Genomic DNA, 27,951 nt, shown 5'->3' with positions numbered 1-27,951 from the left:
ACAAATGCCAAATGTCTTCTTTGATATAAAGAGAGCAACTAAGAACAGAACAGGGAGGAAGAGCATGAGGAAAATATTAACATTAAACAAAGACGAGTGGCGGGAGAGAAAGGGAGAGAGAAGGGAAAGCATATGGAAATGGTAGGAGACCCTCAATGTTACACAAAATTACATATAAGAGGTTGTGAGGGGAAAGGGGAGGGGAATAAGGGAGAGAATTGAACAACAGCAGATGAGGTAGAGAGCAAAGATGGGAGGGGAGGGGAGGGTGGATAGTAGGAGATACGAAAAGTAGCAGAATACAACAGTCACTAATATGCCATTATGTAAAAATGTGAGTGTGTAACCGATGTGATTCTGCAATTTGTATTTGGGGTAAAAAAGGGAGTTCATAACCCAATTGAGTCAAATGTATGAAAGATGATATATCATGAGCTTTGTAATGTTTTGAACAACCAATACAAAAATAACACTCCCTCCACTGGGCTCCGTCCAATCTCCCCAACACCCCCCCCCCCAACTCACAGGGAACTCCAAAGTAGTGGGCGCCCGAGGCAGCAAGAGCTGCCCTATTGCCTGACAGTAAAGGTCAAATATACAATACAATCAATCCAGCATCACAGCAATTATATATAGCTTAACTCAAATCATCATCTCAATGGTTCACTGGCGTCACCTTACAACCATTCCCTCTGGCAAATGCCAGGCGTCATTCTGACTGGGCATTGGTGGGCAATTTCTTGTGTTTGTCTGGGTTAGGTATCAAGATAATATTGGCTTCATAAAATTAGTTAAGCATTTCTTCTTCCTCTTCTGTTTTTTGGAAGAGTTTATGAAGAATTGGTATTAATCCTTTTATAAACATTTGATGGCATTCATGAGCAAAACTTTTGATGCCTAGGCTTTTCTTTGTGAGGAGTTTTCAATCTCCTTACTTGTTACAGGTCTGAATAGATTTTCATTTTCTTTTTTCCAATCAGTTTTAGAAGTTTGTGTCTTTCCAAGAGTTTATTCATTTCATCTAGATTACCTTAGTTGTGGGTGTACAGTTGTCATAGCATTTGTCTTTGTAAATCTTTATTTAAAGTTGGTAGTGATGTCCTTTTTCATATGGTTTTTAAGAATAAAAGTTCATTGTTGTCATTAAAGATGCTTTGAAAATTGTTTTTTATTAATGTGGGAAGTGGCTCTGATGAAATGTTAAGTGAAAAGGGCAAGATAGAAAATTGTACAGTTTTTGTTGTTAAGTTGTAAAAGTTCTTTATGGATTCTGGGTACCAACCAGACCTTTATGAGTTTTATGGGTTACAGATATTTTCTCCCATTCTGTGAATTGTATTTTCACTTTCTATTAGTGTCCTTTTATTTCTCTTCTCTTTTTAAGGTTAATGATTTGTTGATTTAAAGGGCCTTTACACCTCAAAGTATTACCCTGGGACTGGGGTTGTAGCATATGTAAGGCACTGTGTTCACTCCTTAGCACCACATAAAAGTAAATAAATAAAATAAAGATATTGTGTCTAACTACAACTAAAAAAAATTTTTTTTTTAAAGTACTACCTCATGAAATTCTGTTGACTCTGTGGTATGAAATAGTGACTTGTGAATTCTAATGCACCTGTGAACGTACATCTGTGCTGTGTTTGCTCGTAACTATTAAATAAGAAGAAATTCACCTTCAGATACTTTGCCCAGAAGTTAAAGATTTTTGAATAAAGTTGATGAATATACTGAATATACTAATTATTTTCCTCTGAAACAGAATTCAAAGAAAATACTTTGTAATTTTATTCCAGGAAATAAAAGGGATAGTTTTCTGCCAGTGATTTCCTAATACACTGAATTACCAGCTGTCTTTTGATGTCCTGATATTTCACATTTCCTTACAGAAATAAGAAGGCCATTTTTGGAAAATGTAAAGGCTAAACAAGCTGTGCTTCTCTTGCCTTTGGGACTGAGGGAATGGTAATAAGAGTTACTTATGACCAAGATGCAAGTAGAGATGATGATAATAGAAGTGGAAATTGAAGCTGCATCTCATGACTTAGGGGAAATTTTGTTTTATGTTTATCATTTATTTATATATTTGTAGTTGTAGATAGATAGAATGCCTTTATTTTGTTTATTTTTTGGCGGTGCTAAGGATCTAACCCAGTACCTCACATGTGCTAGGCAAGTGCTCTGCCACTGAGCTACAGACTTAGCCTGCAAATTTGTTCTAATTTTATTGTCTTAAGAAAGCTTCTCTTGGGGAATGGGTTGTGGCTCATCAGTAGAGCGCTCACCTGGCATGTGCGAGGCCCTGGGTTTGATCCTCAGCACCACATAAAAATAAATAAAATAAAGGTATTGTGTCCAACTATAACTAAAAAATAAAATATTAAAAAAGGAAAGCTTTTCTTGGTAAAGGAAGAAAGTAAAGTTCTATAGAAAGGGGGAAGTAGATACATGAAGAAAAAGTTCTTAATTAAACCTATTTGAGCCATGTAAAAATCTGTGATTTTCATGCACTTTATATCTTTCATAGCTGATGATATACTTAACTTTATCCATGCTTTTTATCATTGTTTTGAAGCTAATAGTAGCTGTTGAACAAGAAGAAATTCCTAGACTTCGGGCCCTGTATGAGAGGGGCCTGCAGAATGGTGTCCAAGGCTTGAGACTGATTCAGCAGGAGGATATAAAAAAGAAGGAGCCATATTGTAGGGTAAGTGATTCATCAGCTCATGGCCAAAGCATATGGCCAAAGGGATGTTTTCATTTAGGACTCAGTCCTTTTACATGGAGGCTGAGGATTAATTTACAGAAGGCAAAGATCATAAAATCAGATGATCCTGGCACAGATTACTGAAGTGACTGACATAAGAGGGCATTACCACAAAACGGGACACCCGATTTCTTCTTTCTCTATGAGAAAATATCAAGTCCAAGCAATATAAACAAAGGGAAAAGGAAGTATAGAAATAGGAAGTTGTGTTCCCCAAAATATATGTGCTAAAATGTTCCCAGCAGCCTATTTGTGCCCCATCCTGCCAAATATCTATGGCATGTTTGGAAAACACAATGATGAGGTGTGGTTGGAGATTAGGGTGTGTAAGAAGAGATAAGAGATAAGACTAGAAAGTCAGGATTAGGCCCATTATAAAGGGACTGGCATTCATGCTAATAACTAAAAATTTTCCAGTAGGCATGGAGAACAAGTGAAAAATTTTGAAGAGGATAGCTATAGTATCTGATCTCTGTTTTGGGAGGATATGCCTGGCATGAATATGAAGGGTAGGCTATAGAGTATCTTGGTTAAAATATGCTAAGGTGAAAAATATCTGTATTCTTGAAATATTAATAATAATAGGTTACTCTACATGTAATCTTTCACTGATAATCTTTCAGAGACTTGAGTTCAACCCCAGATTCCAGCAATTATTCCAGTGCATATCTCCTGTTCCCTACTTTCTACCATGTTATTGGCACTTAGAAAGAGCTGGACTCCAGGCATTTGTCTTAGAGAGCGTGACCTAGAACTCACTGCCAGGTCATGCTTATCAAAAGCTTGTTTTTGAGAGGATAGATAGACTACTTACTCCTTATATCTCTGCAAACCATCTGAGTAGCATACCTACACTGTAGTGTTTTCTTTCCCTATCCTATTCTTTGACTCCAGTTACTCGCTTTGAATTGTGTTTTGCTTTTATGGCATTAGCCTATGGGAAGGGCAGTTGTGTCACTCTGGCCTCTGAGGATGTGGTTGAGGACATATGTTGTTGACTGTTACACAACATCTTGCTCTGAGAACCAGCAGGAGAAATTCCTCACAGATATTAGTTCTGAGAATATTTTTGTTCTTTCTGAGCACAAGTTGGCTTGTTTTATGGACACTGAATCATTTCACTGATTGTGTTCTCCTGTTTGCTTTGGCTGCAAGGAAGCTCAGAGACGCGTGTACCCCGTTCTATCTAAGCGTATATCAAAGCATTCTACCACTGAGTTACATCCCTACCCACCTCCACTGTTTTTTATTTTACTTTTTTAATTCTGAGATAGAAGCTCACCGAGTTGCTCAGGCTGGTCTTATGATTCTCCTGCCTCAGTTTCCCAAGTAGCTGGGATTACAGGTATGAACCACCACCATGCCAGGCAAAATCCAAAACTTTTTGAGCATCACATTGTCATTTCAGGTTTTGGAGCATTTCAGATCTTGGACTTTCAGATTAGGAATGGTCGACCACTGTACCATTGAGCTACATCTCTAGCCCTTTTTTATTTTTTATTTTGAGACATGGTCTTGCTAAGTAGCTTAGGGCCTTGCTAAGTAGCTGAGTCTGGCCTTTAACTTGTTATCCTCTTGCCTCAGCATCCTGAGTCACTGAGATTAGCAACATGCACCTCCACTGCGCCCAGCTTTATTTTTATGTATTTATGGGACATTTGGGTATTTTCTTTTGTGAAGTACCTGAGTCCTTTGCCTATTTTTCTTTTGGGTTTACTGTATTTCTTATAATTATTCTTATTAATTTTAAGAATGTGACTTTTTGTCCAACATATATGCATTTGCAGTCATTTGTATATTTAAATATATATTGCAAATATCTTCTACCTTCCTGTAACTTGTCTTTTTACTTAGCAGAAGCTCATAATGTACTTATTTTAGCAATTGATACATATGTTTCTCTTTTATGTTTAGCGCTTTTTGTGTTCTGTTTGAGAAATTTTTGCCTATTCCAAGGTCTGGAAGGTACTTTGTGTGTTTTTCTATAAGTTTTATTGTTTTATCATTTGGAATTGACTTTCAAATATGGTGTGAGATATGGATCAAGGCAAATTTTTTTCCCACTATAGATATCCAGTTAACTCTGCACCATTTATCAAAAAGACCATTATTTTCCCACTGCCCTGCAGTATTTTCTTTGTGTATTTTCTGTATATGTGTAGATGTATCTCAACTTTGTTTTGTCCCGTTTCTTCTTTTACTGCTACCATAATGTCCTAATTACAGTAGTTCCAATGAAAAGTGTTCCATTAGATCAGCAGAGGTTGGCTCTAGAAGCAGAAAAGGGATAAGTATAGCTGAGTGTGGTGGCACATACCTGTAATCCTAGCAATTAGGGAGATTGAGGCAAGAGGATTGCAAGTTCAAGGTCAGCCTCAGCAATTTAGCAAGACTCTCAGCAACTTAGCAAGACCCTGTCTCAAAAAAAAAATGTATATGTGTGTGTGTGTGTGTGTGTGTCAGTGGTAAAGCACCCCTTGGTTCAATCGACCCCAGTACCAAAAAAAAAAAAAAAGAAAAAGAAAAAGACTAAGGAAAGCAGAAATAAGGAACAAAACAGATGAGTTGTTTCCAAGTTACCTCTCTGAGTTATTGTACCCCAAATACTATATATAGGTTAAAATTAAGTTATAACTATTGACCTGTAATTCAGGGATTGTGAGGTGGTGAGTAGGGCTAATGTAGTCTTACATGTAACAACTTGTATTGAAACAGAAGGAATGATATATTTAACAAATGCCCTCATAATCTGGAAATAAGACTATGAGGATGACAATGAAGTTTGCCAAATGTCACTTTCAGTTTGTGAAAAAAAGCCTGATTTTGTTAGCCTTTACCCTTAGCATGATCTGGTCACACAGAAACATTAGTACAGGCTGGGTAGCAAAGTCAAAAGCTTTTAAGGGCTAAGTTTGTAATGAGGTTGGTGAGTTGGGTGGTGAATTCAAGAGTGAGATGTTTAAAATAATATTATTTCAGATTACTTTATTTTTTTTAATATTTATTTTTTAGTTTTAGGTGGACACAATATTTTATTTTACATTTAATTGGTGCTGAGGATCAAACCCAGTGTCTCAAGTATGCTAGGCAAGCACTGTACCACTGATCCATAACCCCAGCCCCTTAGATAATGTTTTAAAACAGCAACAACCTTGTTGTATTGGCCAAGCAAGAGGACAGCAAAATTTACCGTTGCACTCAGCATTTGGACATTAGTTATCCTGGGAAGCAGTTACCCTCTTATAGGATATTTGGAGAACTGATATAGTCATAGACTTAGTAAGGCAACAGAAAATGGTGTCATTACCAAGGTGCTATTACCAGAAGTAGTTTGTACTTAGTGTGTGAAATTCTACTCTTAATCCTTTTCTTCAGATTTAGAAAAGGCCAATGGCACATTCAACATTTACTTCAAAGAATAAAATAAGCATGAATTTAGGTCATTTATCTACAGAGTTTGGACATGTCTTTTGGGGCCAAAAACATAAATAAAGAAATAGGTTGTTAATTCTTCCTATTTCCCAAAGAGAAAGTTTGATTTAATCACAAAATCTCCATTCCATATTTGTAGTCTTGAAGATAGGACTGCAGCAGTCAATTCAGGGCTTTGCAAATATTGTGAATAGCTACTAGAATGATGCTCTGTTTTCAGTGTGGGCATTGTATGATACACCACTGGGGACATTTCAGTAGAGTCTGCTTACACATAACTTTTTGGAATTCAACTCAGAATCATATATGTTAGGGGATGAATAAAACTGGGAAAATCATTGTAGCAGCTAGAAGAGCCTGGCAAAAATTTTCCTTTAAAGAGGAGCATTGTTTCCTGATAATAGAGATTTTCTTATTTAGCTAGTGTTATTTCTCTTCTTTGATAAAAACAATATATATGTGCTCATTTACAAATGTAAGCACTTAATGGAACAAACTTCTCTGTTATTTTTTTGGACTATCAGATTTTTGTCAAACAATGTTAATGTGTGTTTTCCATCAAAATAAACAAGAAAAAAATTCAACCAAAAATAAAATTTTGAATGAACCTTACTGATTCTTGTTTGTATCATTTAACTTTTTTATAATTCTGTCCTAGGGTCTAATGGCTATTGATTGTCCATATACTGGCATTGTCAACTATCGGCAGGTAGCTTTGTCATTTGCCCAGGATTTCCAAGAAGCTGGTGGGTCTGTCTTGACTAATTTTGAAGTAAAAGATATTGAAATGGCTAGAGAAAGCCCTCCAAGAAGTATAGATGGTAAGCCATCTTTGTTTTTTCTTATTGAATAATTTCATTGACTTTTTCAAAAACTTGGGATTGTTTTTGTCTGGGGTAGTATAGTAGGAAGGCCACCAGGAGATAGGCTAGTAGGGTGCAGAGTGAGAGGGGGGTGCAGAAGGAACAAGGGAGAGACTGGACATAGGAGAGCCAGAACTCTTGGAGGGTTTTGTGCTGAAAGAACTAGGCACTGTTTAGACATTCTGACTAGTGCTTAAAATCTTTACTGCCACAACTGCTTATAGATAATTAGCACCCAAATGCTTCTCCATCCTACAGGTTAGAGTCAGAATCTCCTGGTAATGCTTGTTAAAAATATAGACTTGGCATCACCTAGACTTATTGAAACAGACTATTCGGGGATAAGGCCTCAGAATAGGTAGCAGTTAGTGATTTTTGAACATACCCAAGCTCTAGAATGGCAACTAAGATCGTAAGGAAACTCAGCCATTCGGAACAGCCCCACTTTAGACTGCACTTTGATTTTGTTTTGCTTTGAGGACATTAATATTTTTTCTTTTCTTTTAACCAAATGAAAGATTTGGAAGCCCTCTATTTTCTACAGGGAAGTTTGGAGGAGAAAAAAAGTAGCGTACAGTTCTTTCTTCCTTGACAGATTTTAAAGGAGATCTAGGCCATCTAAATCATTCTCTCAGTGTTCTAAATTCTAAGATGATGAACAAAATTGTTAAATAAGGCCATCATACATAAGTAGCTTAATAAGTCATATTCATGATACAGGTAGATTATATATTTTATTTGCTCTACATTTGCTTTATAAAACTTTAAGCTCCCGTGTATCTGAGAGGAAACTAAATTTTATAAATGGTTAGTTTATTATTGGAATTCTTTTGTGTCATGATAACTCTTGCTTTTCTAAACAACCCAGACCTTGCAAGGAATCGGGTAATCATCATTCAAGACACTAAGGTTTCTCATATCATAGTTCTGTAGTGATTTATGATGATGCATTGTACAACATGATTTCTAGGACTGTGGTTCATTGAAAAGCTGGGACTGTCTGTTGGAGCCAAGGTATAGGATGGTTTATAAGCATAGATTAAATTTGTTAAAATAAAACAAGCTAAAAGACATGCTTGTCAGGTATATATTGTCAAGCATGAACTAGTTTAATCTTGCTACCTGGTAAAAAGTTTCAGAATGAAAAGTAGGGCTGAGTTATGACAAAAGAAAGTTGTTTAAATTGGTTACTATTATATTTCAAGTAATGGTAGCCTCCTTTTGCTAATTCTTTTTTCTTTTTTTTCAGGGATGAAATATCCAATTATGGTAAAGAATACAAAGGTAAAGATTCTTAAAACTGATATCCACTTTCTTCTTTTTTTGTGTGTGGGCACCTTTATCACTCTGTCAACTTGTCTACATTTACTACACTCTCTACTATTTTTGAGACTTTCCTTCATTTTCACATAGTCTAAAGCAAGAACTACTGAATGACACAGAGTGTTGGATTTCCTGAGTCCTCAAGGTTCAGCCAGGGGAGCTGAGTCACTCATGAGTTATAGGATTTATGGTAGGAATTAGACCTTACACAATTGTGCGAGGAAATGGGGTTCAGAAGGGAATTGGTGGATAAGAGTCTCTTCATGCATTCTGAGATGCCAACCATCCAGATCTTGAGGTGGGACTTCAAATGGGAAGCTTTTGAGATCTGTGGAAAGCTCTTTGCTCTGTGTGTATACCCAAGTAGTGGCCCAGGGCAGCTCTTAGTAGTTGGGAAATAGAGCTGGATATGGAGCTGGATTCCCTGGGCAGTGAGTGTATGTCTGTCACCACATTGGACTAGAATTTTTAGAAACTAATGACAGCCACTTTGCCTCTGCCTGCCAAGTCATATGCAGTTCCTGCTTTGGCCAGCTTTAGTTTACAAGCATGTAGAGGAGAGATTCTGTCAAACATGGTCCCCAGCTTGATCAAAGCAACATAGTATGGAATCATTGCTTATTTTCTAGTAGATGTATTTCTCCCTTGGAAACTCAGACTTTTAAATCATGAGAGCTACAGATTAAAGAGATAGAGAGCAGAAAACTGACTGGTAAATTATTGAGGTAATAGTAATGAGCTACTCCCATTTCCACCTCTTGATTTTTGACCTGTGACTCTGGCTATGGGAGAAACAATGCTATATTTAGTCAGAGTACATTTAGCATCTTGGAGGACATTGCTCCAGCCCTCTCAAGTATTGCTGTTATTTAATCTTCAAAAGCCCATTCCACTTGTTGCTACCCATTGGCTGTAGGATGATGGGAAAATGGCAAAATGAATAAATTCCATGAGCATAAGCTGATTGCTACACTTCATTTACTGCAAAATAATTTCATTGAATTAGAAGCAATGTTTCTGTGTAAATAAAATGATGGTGGTTTCCGCAGAAGAATTGCAGTAGGGAAGACAAATATATATACAGAGTGAGTATATATTCCAGCAAAAACTACATTCTGCCTTTTCTATGGGGGAAGTGGTTCAGGAACCCCATCAGGTATTCCATTGATCTCTGTAGACAGACTGTAGACAGATCAGCCTTTGTGAATAAGTCCATTTTTATCTTTCCAGTTTTATTGAGTTTTAATTGACAAGTAGAGTTATATATATTTAATATATACAATGTGTTGATTTGATGTATGTTTATGATATGAAATGATGAGTACAGTGAAGTTTGTTAACATTTATTACCTCACAAAATTACCGTTTGTGTGTTATGAAGACACTTAAGATGTGTTATCTTGGGGTTGGGGTAGAGTGCTTGCCTAGCATGAGTGAGGCACTGGGTTTGAGCCTCAACACCACATAAAACAGATAAACAAATAAAATAAAGGTATTGTGTTCATCTACAACTAAAAAAAATGTTTTAAAAGATCTGTTATCTTAACCAAATTTCAAATATGCCATACAAGTATTATAACTATAGTCATCCTGCTGTACATTAGATCTCCAACACTTATTCATCTTATATCTGAAAGTTTATATCTTTTGACAAATATCTCCTCATTCCCACCCACTCCCTACTGCTTATCCATAGCAACCACAATTCTACTTTTTTTTTTTTAAATTTTTTATTGTGGGTTGTTCAAAACATTACAAATTTCTTGACATATCATATTCCACACTTTGATTCAAGTGGGTTATGAACTCCCACCTTCACCCCATACACAGATTGCAGAATCACATCAGTTACACATCCATTGATTTACAAATTGCCATACTAGTGTCTGTTGTGCTCTGCTGCCTTTCCCATCCTCCCCCCTCCCCCCTCCCCACCTCTCCCCTCCCCTCCCCTCCTCTCTCTCTACCTCCTCCACTGTATAACCCTGAGGGTCTCCTTCCATTACCATGCAATTTCCCTTCTCTCTCCCTTTCCCTCCCACTTCTCATCCCTGTTAAATGTTAATCTTCTTCTCCTGCTCTTCGTCCCTACTCTGATCTTAGTTACTCTCCTTATATCAAAGAAGACATTTGGCATTTGTTTTTTAGGGATTGGCTAGCTTCACTTAGCATAATCTGCTCTAATGCCATCCATTTCCCTGCAAATTCTATGATTTTGTCATTTTTTAATGCAGAGTAATACTCCATTGTGTATAAATGCCACATTTTTTTTATCCATTCGTCTATTGAAGGGCATCTAGGTTGGTTCCACAGTCTTGCTATTGTGAACTGTGCTGCTATGAACATCGATGTAGCAGTGTCCCTGTAGCATGCTCTTTTTAGGTCTTTAGGGAATAGACCGAGAAGGGGAATAGCTGGGTCAAATGGTGGCTCCATTCCCAGCTTTTCAAGAAATCTCCATACTGCTTTCCAAATTGGCTGCACCAATCTGCAGTCCCACCAGCAATGTACAAGTGTACCCTTTTCCCCACATCCTCGCCAGCACTTGTTGTTGTTTGACTTCCTAATGGCTGCCAATCTTACTGGAGTGAGATGGTATCTTAGAGTGGTTTTGATTTGCATTTCTCTGACAGCTAGAGATGTTGAGCATTTTTTCATGTACTTGTTGATTGACTGTATGTCCTCCTCTGAGAAGTGTCTGTTCAGGTCCTTGGCCCATTTGTTGATTGGGTTGTTTGTTCTCTTATTGTCTAATTTTTTGAGTTCTTTGTATACTCTGGATATTAGGGCTCTATCTGAAATGTGAGGAGTAAAGATTTGTTCCCAGGGTGTAGGCTCCCTATTTACCTCTCTTATTGTTTCTTTTGCTGAGAAAAAACTTTTTAGTTTGCGTAAGTCCCATTTGTTGATTCTAGTTATTAACTTTTGTGCTATGGGTGTCCTATTGAGGAATTTGGAGCCCGACCCCACCGACTGTAGATCGTAGCCAACTTTTTCTTCTATCAGACGGCACGTCTCTGATTTGATATCAAGCTCCTTGATCCATTTTGAATTCACTTTTGTGCATGGGGAGAGAAAGGGATTCAGTTTCATTTTGTTGCATATGGATTTCCAGTTTTCCCAGCACCATTTGTTGAAGATGCTATCCTTCCTCCATTGCATGCTTTTAGCCCCTTTATCAAATATAAGATAGTTGTAGTTTTGTGGATTGGTTTCTGTGTCCTCTATTCTGTACCATTGGTCCACCCGCCTGTTTTGGTACCAGTACCATGCTGTTTTTGTTACTATTGCTCTGTAGTATAGTTTGAAGTCTGGTATCGCTATACCGCCTGATTCACACTTCTTGCTTAGCATTGTTTTTGCTATTCTGGGTCTTTTATTTTTCCATATGAATTTCATGATTGCTTTCTCTATTTCTACAAGAAATGCCGTTGGGATTTTGATTGGCATTGCATTAAACCTATAGAGAACTTTTGGTAATATCGCCATTTTGATGATGTTAGTTCTGCCTATCCATGAACAGGGTATATTTTTCCATCTTCTAAGATCTTCTTCTATTTCTCTCTTTAGGGTTCTGTAGTTTTCATTGTATAAGTCTTTCACCTCTTTTGTTAGGTTGATTCCCAAGTATTTTATTTTTTTTGAAGATATTTTGAATGGAGTGGTTGTCCTCATTTCCATTTCAGAGGATTTGTCGCTGATATACAGGAATGCCTTTGATTTATGCGTGTTGATTTTATATCCTGCCACTTTGCTGAATTCATTTATTAGCTCTAATAGTTTCTTTGTAGAGCCTTTTGGGTCTGCTAGGTATAGAATCATATCATCTGCAAATAGTGATAATTTAAGTTCTTCTTTTCCTATTTTTATGCCTTTAATTTCTTTCGTCTGTCTAATTGCTCTGGCCAGTGTTTCGAGAACTATGTTGAAGAGAAGTGGAGAGAGAGGGCATCCCTGTCTTGTTCCAGATTTTAGAGGGAATGCCTTCAGTTTTTCTCCATTCAGAATGATGCTAGCCTGAGGCTTAGCATAGATTGCTTTTACAATATTGAGGTATGTTCCTGTTATCCCTAGTTTTTCTAGAGTTTTGAACATAAAGGGATGCTGTACTTTGTCGAATGCTTTTTCCGCATCTATCGAGATGATCATATGGTTCTTATTTTTAAGTCTATTGATGTGGTGAATAACATTTATTGATTTCCGTATATTGAACCAGCCTTGCATCCCAGGGATGAATCCTACTTGATCATGGTGCACAATTTTTTTGATATGTTTTTGTATCCGATTCGCCAGAATTTTATTGAGGATTTTTGCATCTAGGTTCATTAGAGATATTGGTCTGTAGTTTTCTTTCTTTGAAGTGTCTTTGTCTGGTTTAGGTATCAGGGTGATGTTGGCCTCATAGAATGAATTTGGAAGTTCTCCCTCCTTTTCTATTTCCTGAAGTAGCTTGAAAAGTATTGGTATTAGTTCTTCTTTAAAGGTTTTGTAAAATTCTGCTGTATACCCATCCGGACCTGGGCTTTTCTTAGTTGGTAGTCTTTTTATGGTTTCTTCTATTTCCTCAATTGATATTGGTCTGTTTAGGTTTTCTATATCCTCCTGACTCAATCTGGGCAGATCATATGACTTAAGAAATTTATCTATGCCTTCACTATCTTCTAATTTATTGGAGTATAAGGATTCAAAATAGTTTTTGATTATCTTCTGTATTTCTGAAGTGTCTGTTGTGATATTGCCTTTTTCATCCCGTATGCTAGTAATTTGAGTTCTCTCTCTTCTTCTCTTCGCTAGCATCGCTAAGGGTCTGTCGATTTTGTTTATTTTTTCAAAGAACCAACTTTTAGTTTTGTCAATTTTTTCAATTGTTTCTTTTGTTTCGATTTCATTAATTTCAGCTCTGATTTTAATTATTTCTTGCCTTCTACTTCTTTTGCTGTTGCTTTGCTCTTCTTTTTCAAGGATTTTGAGATGAAGTATGAGATCATTTATTTGTTGGTTTTTTCTTTTTTTAAGGAATGAACTCCAAGCAATGAATTTTCCTCTTAGAACTGCTTTCAATGTGTCCCATAGATTCCGATATGTTGTGTCTGTGTTTTCATATATCTCTAAGAATTTTTTAATTTCCTTCTTGATGTCTTCTATAACCCATTGATCATTCAGTAACCTATTGTTCATTCTCCAAGTGATGTATGCTTTCTCCTTCCTTCTTTTATCGTTGATTTTCAGTTTCATTCCATTATGATCAGATAAGATGCATGGTATTATCTCTACTCCTTTATATTGTCTAAGAGTTACCCTGTGACATAATATATGATCTATTTTTGAGAAGGATCCATGTGCTGCTGAGAAAAAAGTGTAACTGCTTGATGTTGGGTGGTATACTCTATATATGTCAATTAGGTCTAGGTTATTAATAGTGTTATTGAGTTCTATTGTTTCCTTATTCAACTTTTGTTTGGAAGATCTGTCCAGTGGCGAGAGAGGTGTGTTGAAGTCTCCCATGATTATGGTGTGGTGGTCTATTAGACTCTTGAACTTGAGAAGAGTTTGTTTGACGAACATAGCTGCACCATTGTTTGGGGCATAAATATTTATGATTGTTATGTCTTGTTGGTGTATGGTTCCCTTAAGCAGTATGTAGTGTCCCTCTTTATCTCTTTTGATTAACTTTGGCTTGAAATCTATTTTATTTGATATGAGTATGGACACGCCTGCTTGTTTCCGAAGTCCATATGAGTGATATGATTTTTCCCAACCTTTCACCTTCAGCCTATGTATGTCTTTTCCTATCAAATGCGTCTCCTGTAGGCAGCATATTGTTGGGTCTTGTTTTGTGATCCATTCTACTAGCCTGTGTCTCTTAATTGGTGAGTTTAAGCCATTAACATTTAGGGTTATTATTGAGATATGGGTTGTTCTTCCAGCCATATTTGTTTATTTCTGTTACTAAACATGGTTTGTTTTCCTCTTTGATTATCCCCCGCCCCCTTTACTGTCCTACCTCCCACTGTTGGTTTTCATTGTTATTTTCCATTTCCTCTTCCTGTAATGCTTTGGCGAGGATGTTTTGAAGAGATGGTTTTCTAGCTGCGAATTCTTTAAACTTTTGTTTATCGTGGAAGGTTTTAATTTCATCCTCCATCCTGAAGCTTAATTTCGCTGGATACACAATTCTTGGTTGGAACCCATTTCTTTCAGTGTTTGAAATATGTTATTCCAGGATCTTCTAGCTTTCAGAGTCTGTGTTGAAAGATCAGCTGTTATCCTGATTGGCTTACCCCTAAATGTAATCTGCTTCCTTTCTCTTGTAGCTTTTAAAATTCTCTCCTTATTCTGTATGTTGGGCATCTTCATTATAATGTGTCTAGGTGTGGATCTCTTATGATTTTGCACATTCGGCGTCCTGTAGGCTTCTAGGATTTGGGATTCTGTCTCATTCTTCAAGTCTGGGAAGTTTTCTCGTATTATTTCATTGAATAGACTGCTCATTCCTTTGGTTTGGAGCTCTGTACCTTCCTGTATCCCAATGACTCTTAAGTTTGGTCTCTTAATGTTATCCCATATTTCTTGGATGTTCTGCTCATGGTTTCTTAACAGTCTTGCTGAGCTGTCTATGCTCTTTTCCAGTTGAAATACTTTGTCTTCATTGTCTGATGTTCTATCTTCTAAGTGTTCTACTCTGCTGGTAGTATTCTCCATTGAGTTTTTAAGTTGGTTTATTGCTTCCTGCATTTCTAGGATTTCTGATTGCTTGTTTTTTATAACCTCTATCTCCCTGTATAGTTGATCCTTTGCTTCCTGGATTTGTTTGCGTAATTCGTTGTCGAAGTGATCTTTCATTGTCTGATTTTGCTGTTTAATGTCTTCCTTGATACTCCAGATCATCTGAAGCATGTATATCCTGAATTCTTTATCTGACATTCCATCTGCTGCAGCTGTTACCTCTTCTAAAGTTGCGTTGACCTGCATTGCTTGTGGTCCTTTCTTTCCTTGTCTTTTCATACTGCTTGCGTATCTTTCCTGCAGGTGCGGGCGGCGGCTCTTCTCTCTCCTTATTCCAATTGGGGTGTCGTGGCTACCACGCCGGCAGGTCACTGGGCCTGTTCTGGGAGCTGGCGGCGGCTCTGTTCTGCCCCTACTCCAATTGGGGTGACGAGTGTACCACGCCGGCAGGCCACCGGGCCTGATCCGCCGGTTGGTTGCAGGTTTGCCTACCCTGCAGGTGCGGGCGGCGGCTCTACTCTGCCCCTACTCCAAATGGGGTGACGTGTCTGTTGTACCGGGAGGCCACTGGGCCTGTCCCGCTGGTCGGTCGCAGATCTGCCCACCTTTCGGGCACGGGTGGAGGCTCTGCTCTGCCCCTACTCCAATTGGGGTGTCATGACTACCCCACCTGCAGGACGCTGGGCCTGTTCCTGGCACGGGCGGCGACTCTGCTCTGTCACTACTCCAATTAGGGTGGTGTTTGTACCACGCTGGCAGGCTCCTGGGCCTGATCCGCGGGTCTGTTGTAGGTCTGCCTACCTTGGAGGCGCGGGCGGCGGATCTGCCCTGCCCCTCCTACCACGCCTGCGGACCCCTGGGCCTGATCTGCAGGTTGATCACTGGTCTGCTCACCCTGCGGGCACGAGTGGCGGTTCCGCTCCGCCCCCACTCCAATTGGGGTCACGTGACCACCACACCGGCAGGGCCTGATCCGGGTGTGGGAGAAGGATCTGCTCTGCCCCTACTCCCGTTGGGGTAACGTGTGTACCACACTGGCAGGCCACTGGGCCTGACCCGCCAGGCTGTCACAGGTCTGTTTACCTTGCAAGCGCGAAGGGCGGCTCTGCCCTGCCCCTTCTACCACGCCCATGTACCACTGGGTCGCGGGTCCGCCCACCTGGCGGGTGTGGGTGGCGGCTCCGCTCCGCCCCCTCTCCAATTGGGGTCACGCGGTCACCACGCTGGCGAGCCGCTGGGCCTGCTCCGGGCGCTGGCGGCGGCCGGGCTCCTCCCCTCTGGCTCGAGGACAAATTGAGGAGACTCGGGTGACTGTGCCTCACCCCCCCACCAGGAGACCAACTGCTTATGTCACCGCTGGTATTGATGAAGTTCTCTCCTCCGCCGCTTTCTGCTGACATCAGATCTCTGCCATGTTGGTATCCTATGCGAATGGCAGCATTTCGTTCCCCTTGCCGGGCAACCAAAACAACAGGTGAGTCCTGACCGGCCCTCAGCAGGACCCGGACCGAGACGCAGTTTCCGCGGGCTCCTAGCCCCGGTCCAGGGAAGTTCCGGGAGCCGGAACTCGGCCGCTCCGTGCTTGGTGTAAGCTCCTATAAGTGTAAGCTCCAAGAAGCAGTCCCCGCGGGCTCAGTTCCGGGAGCCGGAATTCGGCTGCTTAGTGCTTGGTGTTTGCTCTGATAGTAGCAGGGTCCAAGAAGCAGCCTCCGCAGGCTCCCCAGCCCTGGGCCAGGGCGGTTCCGGGACGGTTCCGGGAGCCGGAACTCGGCCGCCCCGCGCTCAGTGTTCGCTCCGATAAGATCAGATTCTAAGAAGCACCCAGGCGCTGAACCCTAGCAATCTGTCTGCAAGCCGCAGGCGAATTGCAGCCTGAAATTACCTGTTCTATGGCTGAATGAGCTGCGGTCAGTCGAAAATAGGGAAGGTGACGTCAGTTTACCAACATGGTGGCTGCTGGCCTCCTCTGTGGTCTGACCGGTGTGGAGAACCGAGATGGACCGCTTTCTTCCCCCGTCTCGAACCCAGAATTCAGCCCTGAGTACAGTGCTTGCGCGGCTGGCAGAAACTGCAGTGCTGTAACCCTGCGTCTCTATCCCAGCGCGCGCTGCAGACTCTAGCCGCGGGGCGATTTGCTGAATAAGCAGTGTTACCCTCCGTGCGACAAACCTCTCGCGTTTGAGTCCCCGTAACTGATCCTCGTGCGATGGAAATCCTTCCTCCAGGTTCCGGAGCATCCCACTATTGCTGGAAATTCCTAACAAGATATCCTTTAGCCGTCCTGACTTGTCATACTCCCACACAGTGAAGCAGCACACGGGGGCAATGCACTCCCCTCTCCGCCATCTTCCTCTCCCTCGGAAAAGATTCTTTCCACGCGTAAGAAGATATGGCCAAAGACTCATTCCCAAGCTGAGGACCCACAATTCTACTTTGTTGCTGTGAATTCCCTTTTTTAGATTTCACATATAAGTGATATCATTCAGTATTTGTCTTTCATCATCTGACTTATTTTCACTTAGCACAATATCGTTCAGACTCATCCATGATATCAGAGATGGACGGATTTCCTTCTTACCTCTTTGTCTGTTAATGGATACTTAGATTGTTTCCATGTCTTGGCTGTTTCGAATATGCTATAATAAATATGAGAATAAAGATGTTTTTTCAACTTCTTTACCCTTTGAGCTTTTTTGGAATGTTCTATTCACATATATTTTCTTCTAAGCTCCTTTTTCTGACCATCCAGCCAAACCATTAGTTATTGCACATGAAGCAGCATAGATCCATATATCTGGCCATCTCTCCTAGATAAATGGTGCTAGAATGTTCTACAGAACCATTTGTAAATCATATCTGTAGTTTTTCTTCTTTGATCAACTGGTCATAGTGTACTCTCCATGTGGCTATCGGTGCAGGTTGAGGGGAAGAAGGAAATTTAGTGGGAGTAGGCATTGCAAACCATTTGCCTCTGTAACTTATATGTGCCTTCAGGACCTACAGTCCTGATCTTCTATAGTATACTTCCTCTTGATGAAAGGAGGCTACTGTACACACCCAGGTTTGTGGATTGGTGAGTCAGATAGCATCCAATTAATAATGGGTAGTTGGCATGGTAACTTAATGACCTGTGTTTAGTCAAAACCAAAAGCACTTTCTCAAGAAGGATTATTATCTATAGAGGATGGTGGAACTTTTCTGTGAAAATCCTAGAGTTTTGTATGATTTTTTTATGATTTGGGTATGCCAAAGGCTTTGTAAAACATCACTGTCTGTTAACACACTTCAGTTACTATTAGACCTGCTGGATCAGGTAGCCCAAGTGGCAGAACAACCAGTGTTTCCATTCAAAGTATTGTAAATCTGTTTATGTGCTTGCCCTTATTTTTGGAGATTTTTCACAAGAGTTTAGAATCATGTAATGGAAAACACGTAGAGGTCTATGGGATATCAGTGGTTATATATTTTACTCAGAGTTACTATAGCTGTTGCCTTTTAGGGGGTCTGGGGAGGTTATTGGGGGTAGAACCCAGGGGTACTCTGCCACTGAGTTATATCACAGGTCCTCTTTATTCTTTATTTTGAGACATAGTCTTGCTAAGTTGCCCAGATGGCCTTGAACTTATACTCTTCCTGCCTCAGACTTCCACATGGCTGGGATTATAGGCACGTGCCACTATCCCTGCTTGTTGCTTTTTTTAAAATTTATTTTTTAGTTATAGTTGGACACAATACCTTTATTTTATTTGTTTATATGTGGTACTAAGGATCAAACCCAGGCCCTTACACTGCTAGGCAAACACTTTACTGCTGAGCCACAACCCCAGTCCCCTTGCTTGTTGCTTTTTATCTTGGCCTTTTCCTGTAGTTTTGTTTGGGGGTTCAAATTCAAGTTTTTGAGTTTACCTATCAGGTTAAACAAATGTACTTCATGAAAGGTTAAAAAAAAATTTAAACATTTAAAATAAACTTTTGGAGAGAGGCAAATTAAGAATTTATACATTAGAGGGGCTGGGGTTGTATTTCCAGTTAGAGTGTTTGCCTAGCACATGTGAGTCACTGGGTTTGATCTTCAGCACCACATAAAAATAAATGAATAAATAAATAAATAAGTGTATTGTGTCCATCTACAACTAAAATATTTTTTAAAAGAATTTATACATTAGATAGGAAGCCGTCTTTACCTAAATTTCATTATGGAAGTGAAATTAATATTTTACCAAATTTAATTATTGTTTCATCTACAGCATAACATGATTTCAGAGACTTACCATTTTTAATCATTTCTTTATTTGGAACTGTTGCCTGAGTTTTTAAAAATAGAACTATTGCATGCTGGTACCATCTTAAGCATTTTGCTGTTATCTATATATTTATCATAAGATTTATCTACATTTTATGTTCCCAGAACATAAAAATTGCTGACTTTTAAGTATGAACCGGTAGATTCGTATCACACAAAAGTATTTCCTGTACTTCTGGTATATAACTCTAGATGAACAGGAAAGATATTAACCTTGAGATCCTCCTGCCTTAGCCTATTTAAAAGGAATCATTTTGTTGTTGTCATTGATGTAGCCCTTTTGACTTCAGGGATCTCAAAACTATCATGATTTAGTCTAGCTAATTTGAATTCAGTATAGAGAAATTTCATCTGATTTTTCTTAAAAAATATGACTTATATAATTCTTGAAAAGAGGCTTACTTTTCTAGCAAGGGGGAAAATAGGACACATAGAGTAAAAAATATAGTTCAATAAAATAAGGCTGATACAGATGATGGCAAAAAAGAAAATGTTGAGATGAGAACTCTGAGGCTTCAGAAATAAGTCATCTGGGAATAAGAGCAAGAAGTTACCAGGAGCAAGTAGGTGGGCATGATGGTATGTGTCCATAGTCCCAGCTACTTGGAAGACTGAGGTAGGAAGAATAATTTGAGCCTAGGAGTTTGAGACTAGCTAGGCAACATAGTAAGACCCCATCTCAAAAGAAGAATGAGAAGGAGAAAAGGAAGAGGAAGAGGAAGACAAGGAGGAGGGGGAGGGGGAAGAGAAGGAAAGGAAAGAACCCAGATGACAATCACAAAATAAAATTTGTGGAAAAATTATAACAGTCCAAGATTAGCATTCTCCTAATACTTAAAACAAACCTTGGGTGTAGAGTAAATGGCTCCTTGTAAATGAGAATAGAGTTGATGATATTTCTAGAGTAGCCTCAGTTTGAAAAATAGATCCTGATCAGGAAGGACAAAGTGGTTGGAGGGTAGTTAGAGTTGAAATTGAACAGGATTATTGAGTGTGGAGCAACCCAAGACTAACAAAGCTATTACTCAGGACTAGAGAAGTACCAGATGCTGTGATGCACCCCTGTAGTCCCAGCCATTTGGGAGGCTGAGACAGAGAATCGTACATTTGAGGCCAGCCTCAGTAATTTAGGGAGAACTGTGTCAAAAAAAAAAAAAAGAGAGAGAGAGAGAGAAGAAAAACGAGGTTGGGGGTGCGTGCTGGAGGGTAGAGAATCTGTCTGAAATACAGATGTGAAAGTCAGAACTAAATGAAGTTTGCTTCTTCCTGCAGCAAAAAATTGTGAAATTCCATCCTAGGTCCTAGTAGAATAGGTGTGTGTATGTGAGCATGCATGTGGAGCTTAAGTATCTTTGCTGGGTCAGCCATTCTTGTCTCTAATATAAAGTATAAAATTTAAGGTGATCTTCTCTTGTATGCCACTATCCTAAGTTTCTAGGTTGTCGCCTCAATGCTGAAGAGTTTATTTTGCTGACACATTTCCTCTTTCTGAAAAAGCTGGGTGCAGTGGCACAAACCTATAACCTCAGCTGCTCAGAAGGCTGGGGTGGGGGGATTGAAGTTCAAGGACAACTTCAGCAATTTAGCAAGAACCTGTCTGAAAAATTTTTTTTCTTAATATTTTTTGTTGTCAATGGACCTTTATTTTATTTATTTACATGTGGTGCTGAGAATTAAACCCAGTGCCTCACACGTGCTAGGCAAGTGCTCTCCCACTGAGCCACCGCCCCAGCCCCTCAAAAAAAATTTTTTAAAAACTCATTTCTATAACTTTACTTTTTTTCTATCACGTGTCTTTCCTTTTTTGACCCATTCTTCTCCCTCTTTATACAGATACATTATTTTTAAAAAAATAATGCTGTATTTTTATTAACATGTATTAATTATACCTAGTGATGGATTCAGTGTGATATTTCTGCACATGCATATATCATATACGGATCACATCTAACCCCATGTATCCAGTATCCCCAACCTCTATTAATCACTCTTCTACATTCAGGTCAACCTTTCTTTTAAGCTTCCACACACAGAAAGACAAGTACCACCTGTTCTCTCTCATATATGGAAGCTAATCATTCTCTTTTATTTTGCACTAGGGAGAGGAAATTCAATGTCAGTATGTTGTGACGTGTGCAGGACTTCACTCAGATCGTATTTCAGAGTTAAGTGGCTGCAATCCTGATCCTCAAATTGTACCATTCCGGGGAGATTACCTGCTCTTGAAGCCAGAAAAATGCTATCTTGTAAAAGGAAATATTTATCCGGTGGGTAATGAAATGTTTTCTGACTTCTTAACTCTTCTCAAGTTGGTTATAAGCATAAAAAACATGAAAACTTTTATCTGTTTCAAAAGTAAGGAGGAGGTTTGGAGGGCCATTTATGCAGGCATTTCCTCTGTTGGCTCTGTGGTTAAACCCCTAAATATTAATTCTAATATCTTGATCATTAAGTGGTAATTAATTGCCCACAGGTACACATCTCCATAAGGCATGAATGTATCATAGGCAGTGTATCAAAAAGGAACCAGATTCTTCCTCCTCTCTGGTAGAGGACTAATAATAAGAGAACTTTACCTTACAGAAATCCCAGATACCCAACTGTCTTTCTCAGTTTATTGTCTATAGGTACAGAAAAGGGCTATGGCTACTCTGAAGTTCTGGGAACAGAACACAGAATCGTTTAAATAAAAGGCTCATTTTTCTGTCTCAGACTAAACAGGAAATGAATGAATACCTTAAAGTATGAGGTTGAAGCAGATGAAATTGATTCAACTAATATTTAGATATTTGATTTTTTTACTTGGTGTTTTTTTGCCATGCCAAAGCACCAAATTCATCTGCTTCAACATTAAATATTCCCACTTGACAAAAGTCTGTGATATGAATGTTAGTGTTTTTTTTTTTTTTTTTTCCTGGTTTTATTTGCTAGTCACAGGTATCCCTAGTTCTGGAGAGAAGTGATAATCGAAGGAAGAGAATGGGATAGCATGTGTTAATGTCAATAGCATCAGTGTTTCCTGGATGGCATTTCTAAGCAGAAGCACGGCAATAGAAAAGCATATCAGAATATAGTTCATAATGCAAATTAAATGCATAGAAGAAAGTGTCTTATATTACTAATCAGATGTTTATAGCTATAATAAAATGGAATGTGAAATGGGGCTAACCATTCTTTGCTGTGTTGAATCTATAGGTTCCGGATAGCCGCTTTCCTTTCCTAGGAGTTCACTTCACACCAAGGATGGACGGGAATATTTGGCTAGGGCCTAATGCAGTTCTTGCCTTTAAACGGGAAGGATACAGACCCTTTGACTTCAGTGCCAGAGATGCTAAGGATTTAATTGCCAATAGGTAACAACTTTAAAAAACAATGTTTTAAATTCTGAGTATATTAGCTGCATACCTGTAATCCATGCTTTACTTAAGAGACTGAAGCAGGAGGATGGCAAAGTCGGAGCCAACCTGGGCGATTTAACGAGACCCTGTCTCAAAATAAAATTTAAAAAATGGGCTGGGAATGTAATTCATGCTTGTCTAACATGCATGAAGCCCTAGGTCCAGTCCCCAGTACTACAAACAACAAACAAAAGGAAGGTACGACCAAGAGCCATTTTACACCAAATTTTATATTGTTAACCTTCTAGTTGATTTTTTTTTTTTTTTTTTGAGAGGGGGTGCCAGGTATTGAACTCAGGGTTGCTCAACCACTGAACCACATCCCCAGCCCTATTGAGACAGGGTCTCATTGAGTTGCTTAGCACCTCGCTTTTGCTGAGGTTGGCTTTGAACTTTCGGACCCTCCTGCCTTAGCCTCCTGAGCCACTGGGATTATAGGCATAAGCCACCGCGCCCCGCTGTCAGTTGATTTTGAAAGGGAATAAAAGAAAAGGTTCTGTCAAAATCAGTAGATGACTTCCTTTGATAATAACATCTTAAGCTAGTCACCATTATTTTGTAAGCCACTAGAAAATTTGCTGATGTCCAAAGTGTTCCTTTTTGTGGAAAACTGGCAGAACTATTGTGTTGACCTGAAATGCAGATTTTTTTATTATTGTAAGAAACACCTTCATGAGGTATTTTGTTTGGTCTTTATAGCAGAGTTCTCTCCAGAGGATTTCGTATCCAAATCACTAGAAAGCATTTTGAACCGTACCTGGATCTCACCCTCCACAGATTTTGAAACAGAGGGTTAGGATGGGGATTCTCTTATAAATACATTGTAAAAATACGTTGCCTATGCATGCTGAACATACACAAGCTCTACAGAGTCTGTCTTGAGGATCCTTTCTATAGTTAGTGTCTTGCTCTAATCATTACTAGAGTATCTTAATGATTAAAATAGGATAGATGTCTCACTTGTTTAATGCCCTGATTTAAAGACCTGCTAATGCCTTTTGGGTGTGTTGAAAGCATATGACATTTGCATTAGAAAGCCTTGATGTTGGCAGCCTTTGTAGACTCCTGGTTTGAAACCAGTACCCCGTGGGAATTTGAGTTTGGAAGATGTTTCCCTCTTCAGTTGATGAAGTTTCCTCCTTAAATTGACCCAAAGTTGATTTTAAAATGTAGTTTTCCTGATTTTGCCTAGATTTCTAGTGATGCCATACCCCCCACCCCACCCCAAAATCTCATAATTTTAATGGTGATTTATAATAATAAAGAATTCCTTTTTTCTCCTAAAGAGTTTTTTCCTTTACTTTCAGTGGCCTGATTAAACTGATCTCCCAGAATCTCTCCTATGGAATTAGTGAAATGTATAAAGCCTGCTTTCTGAGTGCAACAGTGAAGCACCTTCAAAAATTCATCCCTGAAATTACTATCACTGATATACTTAGGTAAGGAAAAGTGACAAGGATTGTGAATCTAGTCCTGACCTTGGTGAGCTTGAGAGGTAGGTCTGACCTGGTGAGTAGTAAGCATACTTAACAGAGTCAATGTGTTCACTGCATCTTTGTGTGCTCTCTTTCCCAACAAGTTGCCAAATTCTTTTTGAAGTTTGTGTATTGGGCATGGCTCCATCATGGCCCTTAGTGCTGGTCCATTTATAATTGTCTAGGCCTCTACAACTCTAAACTGAAATCTCCATCACAGCTTTATTTTGATGCCACCTCAGCCTTTGTGTCTAACTATCACTCAGGATAAAACATCTTTCCTGGATTTTGAAAAAATTGCCCTGGATACTTGCTCTTATGATTCTAAAGCCTTCTGGCTTAAATTCTGTATAAAATAATTGATCACATATTAAGTAATTAGGCAATAAATGCATTAAAACTTTATATTTTGATCAATTCTTAAAACCTTTTAGATTCATTCTTCTAGACTTGGCATCTTACCTTGCTTTTGTTTTTTCATGGCTCTTCCTATACACAGGGACTCTACTTAACAGTACAAAAGAAGGAAGAAGCCGTGTGGTAACCATCAAAGTTTTTGCTATAGGGGTTTAGGTAAAATAAGGGACACACATGTATATTTTTTGTTGTTGTTGTTGTTAGATAAAAGACTTCTTGATCTGTCAGTTATCCTAAATACTACCTAAGCACATTATTTTTTTCTTCTTTGGTGATATTTTTAGTGTTCACCTTTTTCCCTGAGCAAGCCATTTGTTAGCCCTTATCAGCAAGGGTACTTGGAGGTAGTCACCCTTATTTACAATCTGTCCTTCCACGACTTTCCAGAACACCAAATGTCTACCTCTTTTTTAGCAGCTGCTGAACTAGCCTGGTATAAAATGTCAGCTAACTTGACTGTGTATCTGGGAAGAGAACAATAATCATGTCAGCTGTCTCCCATAGGGGATAGTCCTGGTCTAAATCTGACTCTAATGTATCATTCTGAGACCAACCTCTTTGAATCCTTAAAACTATTAAAACCCAGCTAATGTTTTTATTCTTATCTCCTTTACCCTCTACTTACCTTCTGAAATGGAAGGGATAAAAATATCTGGGCTTTATTTTTTTGTGCTTACTAATAAAACCTTTTATGTCTTTGGTGGTTTGCTTTAGTAGATCTGTAATGTTTTTTGTCTAAAAACAGACTGATCAAATCTGGTTTCTGTTACTGCTATTAATATTCTTGAAAAACACACTAGGTGGGCACAGTAGATTCTATGTAGAAGCAGTTGCGGTGAATTCACTATCCATATTCAATTACCACCCTTTCATAGATGCCTGAGGCAAACACATTAGTTCAGTGGATTTCATGTAGTAGAGCTGGACTTGAGGTTTATGGGTATTAATGACTCCTGTCTCTGAGTATAAGGGTGTGAATTTCAGTTAACAGCTTCATTGGCATGAAATAGAAAAGAGCTCACAGCACTGTAGGCAGGTGCATTTGGGGACAAATTCAACTCAACCACAGATGAGTTCCTCTTTAGAGACAGATGCTGAACATATACAGCAATTCCTTTGTTCCTTCTTTTGATTCCTCTAGCTATCAAATGCAGGAAATTATCAATAACAAAAAGAAAGTTGAAGAAGATATGCTTGATATTACTTATACAATATTTAAAACAAGCATAACAATACATATATTGGTTATGGATTATACATGTAATATAAAAATAAAAACAATACTTCAAAAGAGTAGGTGGCTTATCTCTGGGGAGGAAAGGAACAGAATCCTGAGAGTGCCATAGGGACTTCTGTCATATCTGTAATGCTTTAGTTCTTAAGTTTATTGGTAAGAAAATGAGTGTCCACTCTGTTATTCTCTAGACCTTGTTATATGCCTGAATATTTCATGCTATATTAAATAATAATAAGATCAATAAACTTTTCTATCGTTTGAAGAGCAAGTTCTGCCTTATTGTATTCATCTTACAATACAATGTATCAAAACCATAAATTCCCTATTAGTATTGTGTCATGAATATCAGTCAGTTTTAAATAGTAAAAGCTAACAGAAGCAACACTTAGAGTGAAGTGTGTTGCCAGAGATTATGTCCTTAAGTTTCAGTCACCACCAAACAGCATTTATCGTGACCTTTCATGGCCTAGCCAGAGCACTTAGGTAATAATTTACTGGTGCATATTAGACTGAAATTTAAAGTTATTCTCAGGCAATTATGCATGAGGTATACAAACTTCTCATTGTTAAATGATGACCTGTCTCTCAGGCTTTTAATTTTAGCTGTAAACTCCTTTAATTCATTCTATGATTAATTTTTGTTAATCTAACAGTAGTTTATATCTGTTAGCACTGTAAGGTTATAAAAAATAAAGACATGTATACCATGCTCCTCCATTTTCCCCACATATAATTTTGGAAACTTTCTTATTGGGGAACTCAAGAGTGAATTTTCAAAGAAGATTACTTTTTATCATTCCTGGTAACTAGATTATACTATGTCATTGTGAAGCACAAAGGCAAAAACATTTGTACAGTAAAGTTATTATGATGTAAGATGAGTTTCTCAATCTTGATATATTGACATTTGGGGCCAAATCATTATTTGTTGTAGGGGATCTTTCAGTTCCTTAGAAGATACTTAACAACATTCTGGCCTCTGTCCATTCCCAAAAATGGACACAATCAAAAATGTCTCCGGACATTGCCAGTGTCTCCTGGGAGAAAAATACTCCTTGGTTGAGAACCACTAGTCTAGAGAATTTGGTAATCCTCACCCTATAAAATACTAAGAGAAAATAGAATAAACATCTTCAAAATATGTATACCTGAGAATGTAGGAAAGGAAGAGTAGCTCAGGACCAAAAACAAGGAAGAAATTGAAAACTCCTGTACTGAGTTGGTATTTAAAGGAGTTGATGCTGACCTGGAAAGGTAGGGAAGATTTGCTGATCTTAATAACTGAAGGGCTTGATTTATATTTTTTATATTTTTAATTGATGTATGATTCACATGCAATAAAATATGAAGATTTTAAGTTCTCAATAAATTTTTATAATAGTATAACTTATGTATCTATCACCCAAAACAAGATATGGAACATTAGAGACTTGTATTTTAATTGCTACTCAAGTGCTATAAAGGTGCCTTTTTGTTATTGTTTTTTTAATTTTATTTTTTAGGTGTAGATGGACACAACACAATGCCTTTATTTTTTATGTGGTGCTGAGGATGGAACCCGGTTCCCGCCTGTGCTAGGCGAGTGCTCTACCGCTGAGTCACAATCCCAGCTCCCTGTTGTTTTTCTTTTTTGGTACTTAAGATTGAACCCAGAAGGGCTTTACCACTGAGCCACATTCCCAGCCCTTTTTATTTTTTTTATTTTGAGATAGTGCCTCACAAATTTGCTTAGGGCCTCACTGTTGCTAAAACTGGCCTTGAATTTGTGATCCTTCTGTCTCAGCCTCCCATGTGGCTGGGATTATAGGTATGTGCCATAATGACTGGCTAAGCTAGGAGCTCTTGAAGGACCACATTCTTAGTGAGAAGGAACTAGGAAAAAATTATTTCCCTTGGCACCAAAGTGTTAAGGGATTTTGTCTGTCTTGGTTTTTGGAATGGAAAGTAGCAGTATATCACTAACTTTGTTCAGGAATCATAAACTGAGAAATTAACTTAAAAAGTGGACCC

The 27,951-nt window shown here is 38.7% G+C and overlaps 1 protein-coding gene across 3 annotated transcripts in view; it reads left to right on the top strand.

Moving 5' to 3' along the window:
• The window catches only part of L2hgdh (L-2-hydroxyglutarate dehydrogenase), a 45,196-nt gene that overhangs the window by 10,782 nt on the left and 6,463 nt on the right, over positions 1 to 27,951 (top strand). For all 3 annotated transcript variants that reach the window (XR_006855485.2, XM_046461704.2, XM_058584520.1), the window contains exons 4-9: positions 2,576 to 2,707; positions 6,858 to 7,020; positions 8,312 to 8,346; positions 21,514 to 21,681; positions 22,610 to 22,767; positions 24,120 to 24,251. Coding sequence is in view for 2 of the 3 variants with exons in the window: in XM_046461704.2 (XP_046317660.1) it covers positions 2,576 to 2,707; positions 6,858 to 7,020; positions 8,312 to 8,346; positions 21,514 to 21,681; positions 22,610 to 22,767; positions 24,120 to 24,251 (788 nt within the window). In the remaining variant the exon portion in view is untranslated. The remainder of the gene's footprint in view (positions 1 to 2,575; positions 2,708 to 6,857; positions 7,021 to 8,311; positions 8,347 to 21,513; positions 21,682 to 22,609; positions 22,768 to 24,119; positions 24,252 to 27,951) is intronic.

This window comes from Marmota monax, unplaced genomic scaffold (assembly GCF_021218885.2).
Source record: "Marmota monax isolate L192 unplaced genomic scaffold, Marmota_monax_Labrador192_F-V1.1 WCK01_AAM20220418_F8-fsc00001, whole genome shotgun sequence".
Lineage (NCBI taxonomy): Eukaryota > Metazoa > Chordata > Mammalia > Rodentia > Sciuridae > Marmota > Marmota monax.
This window is presented reverse-complemented; position numbering and strand designations above follow the sequence as displayed.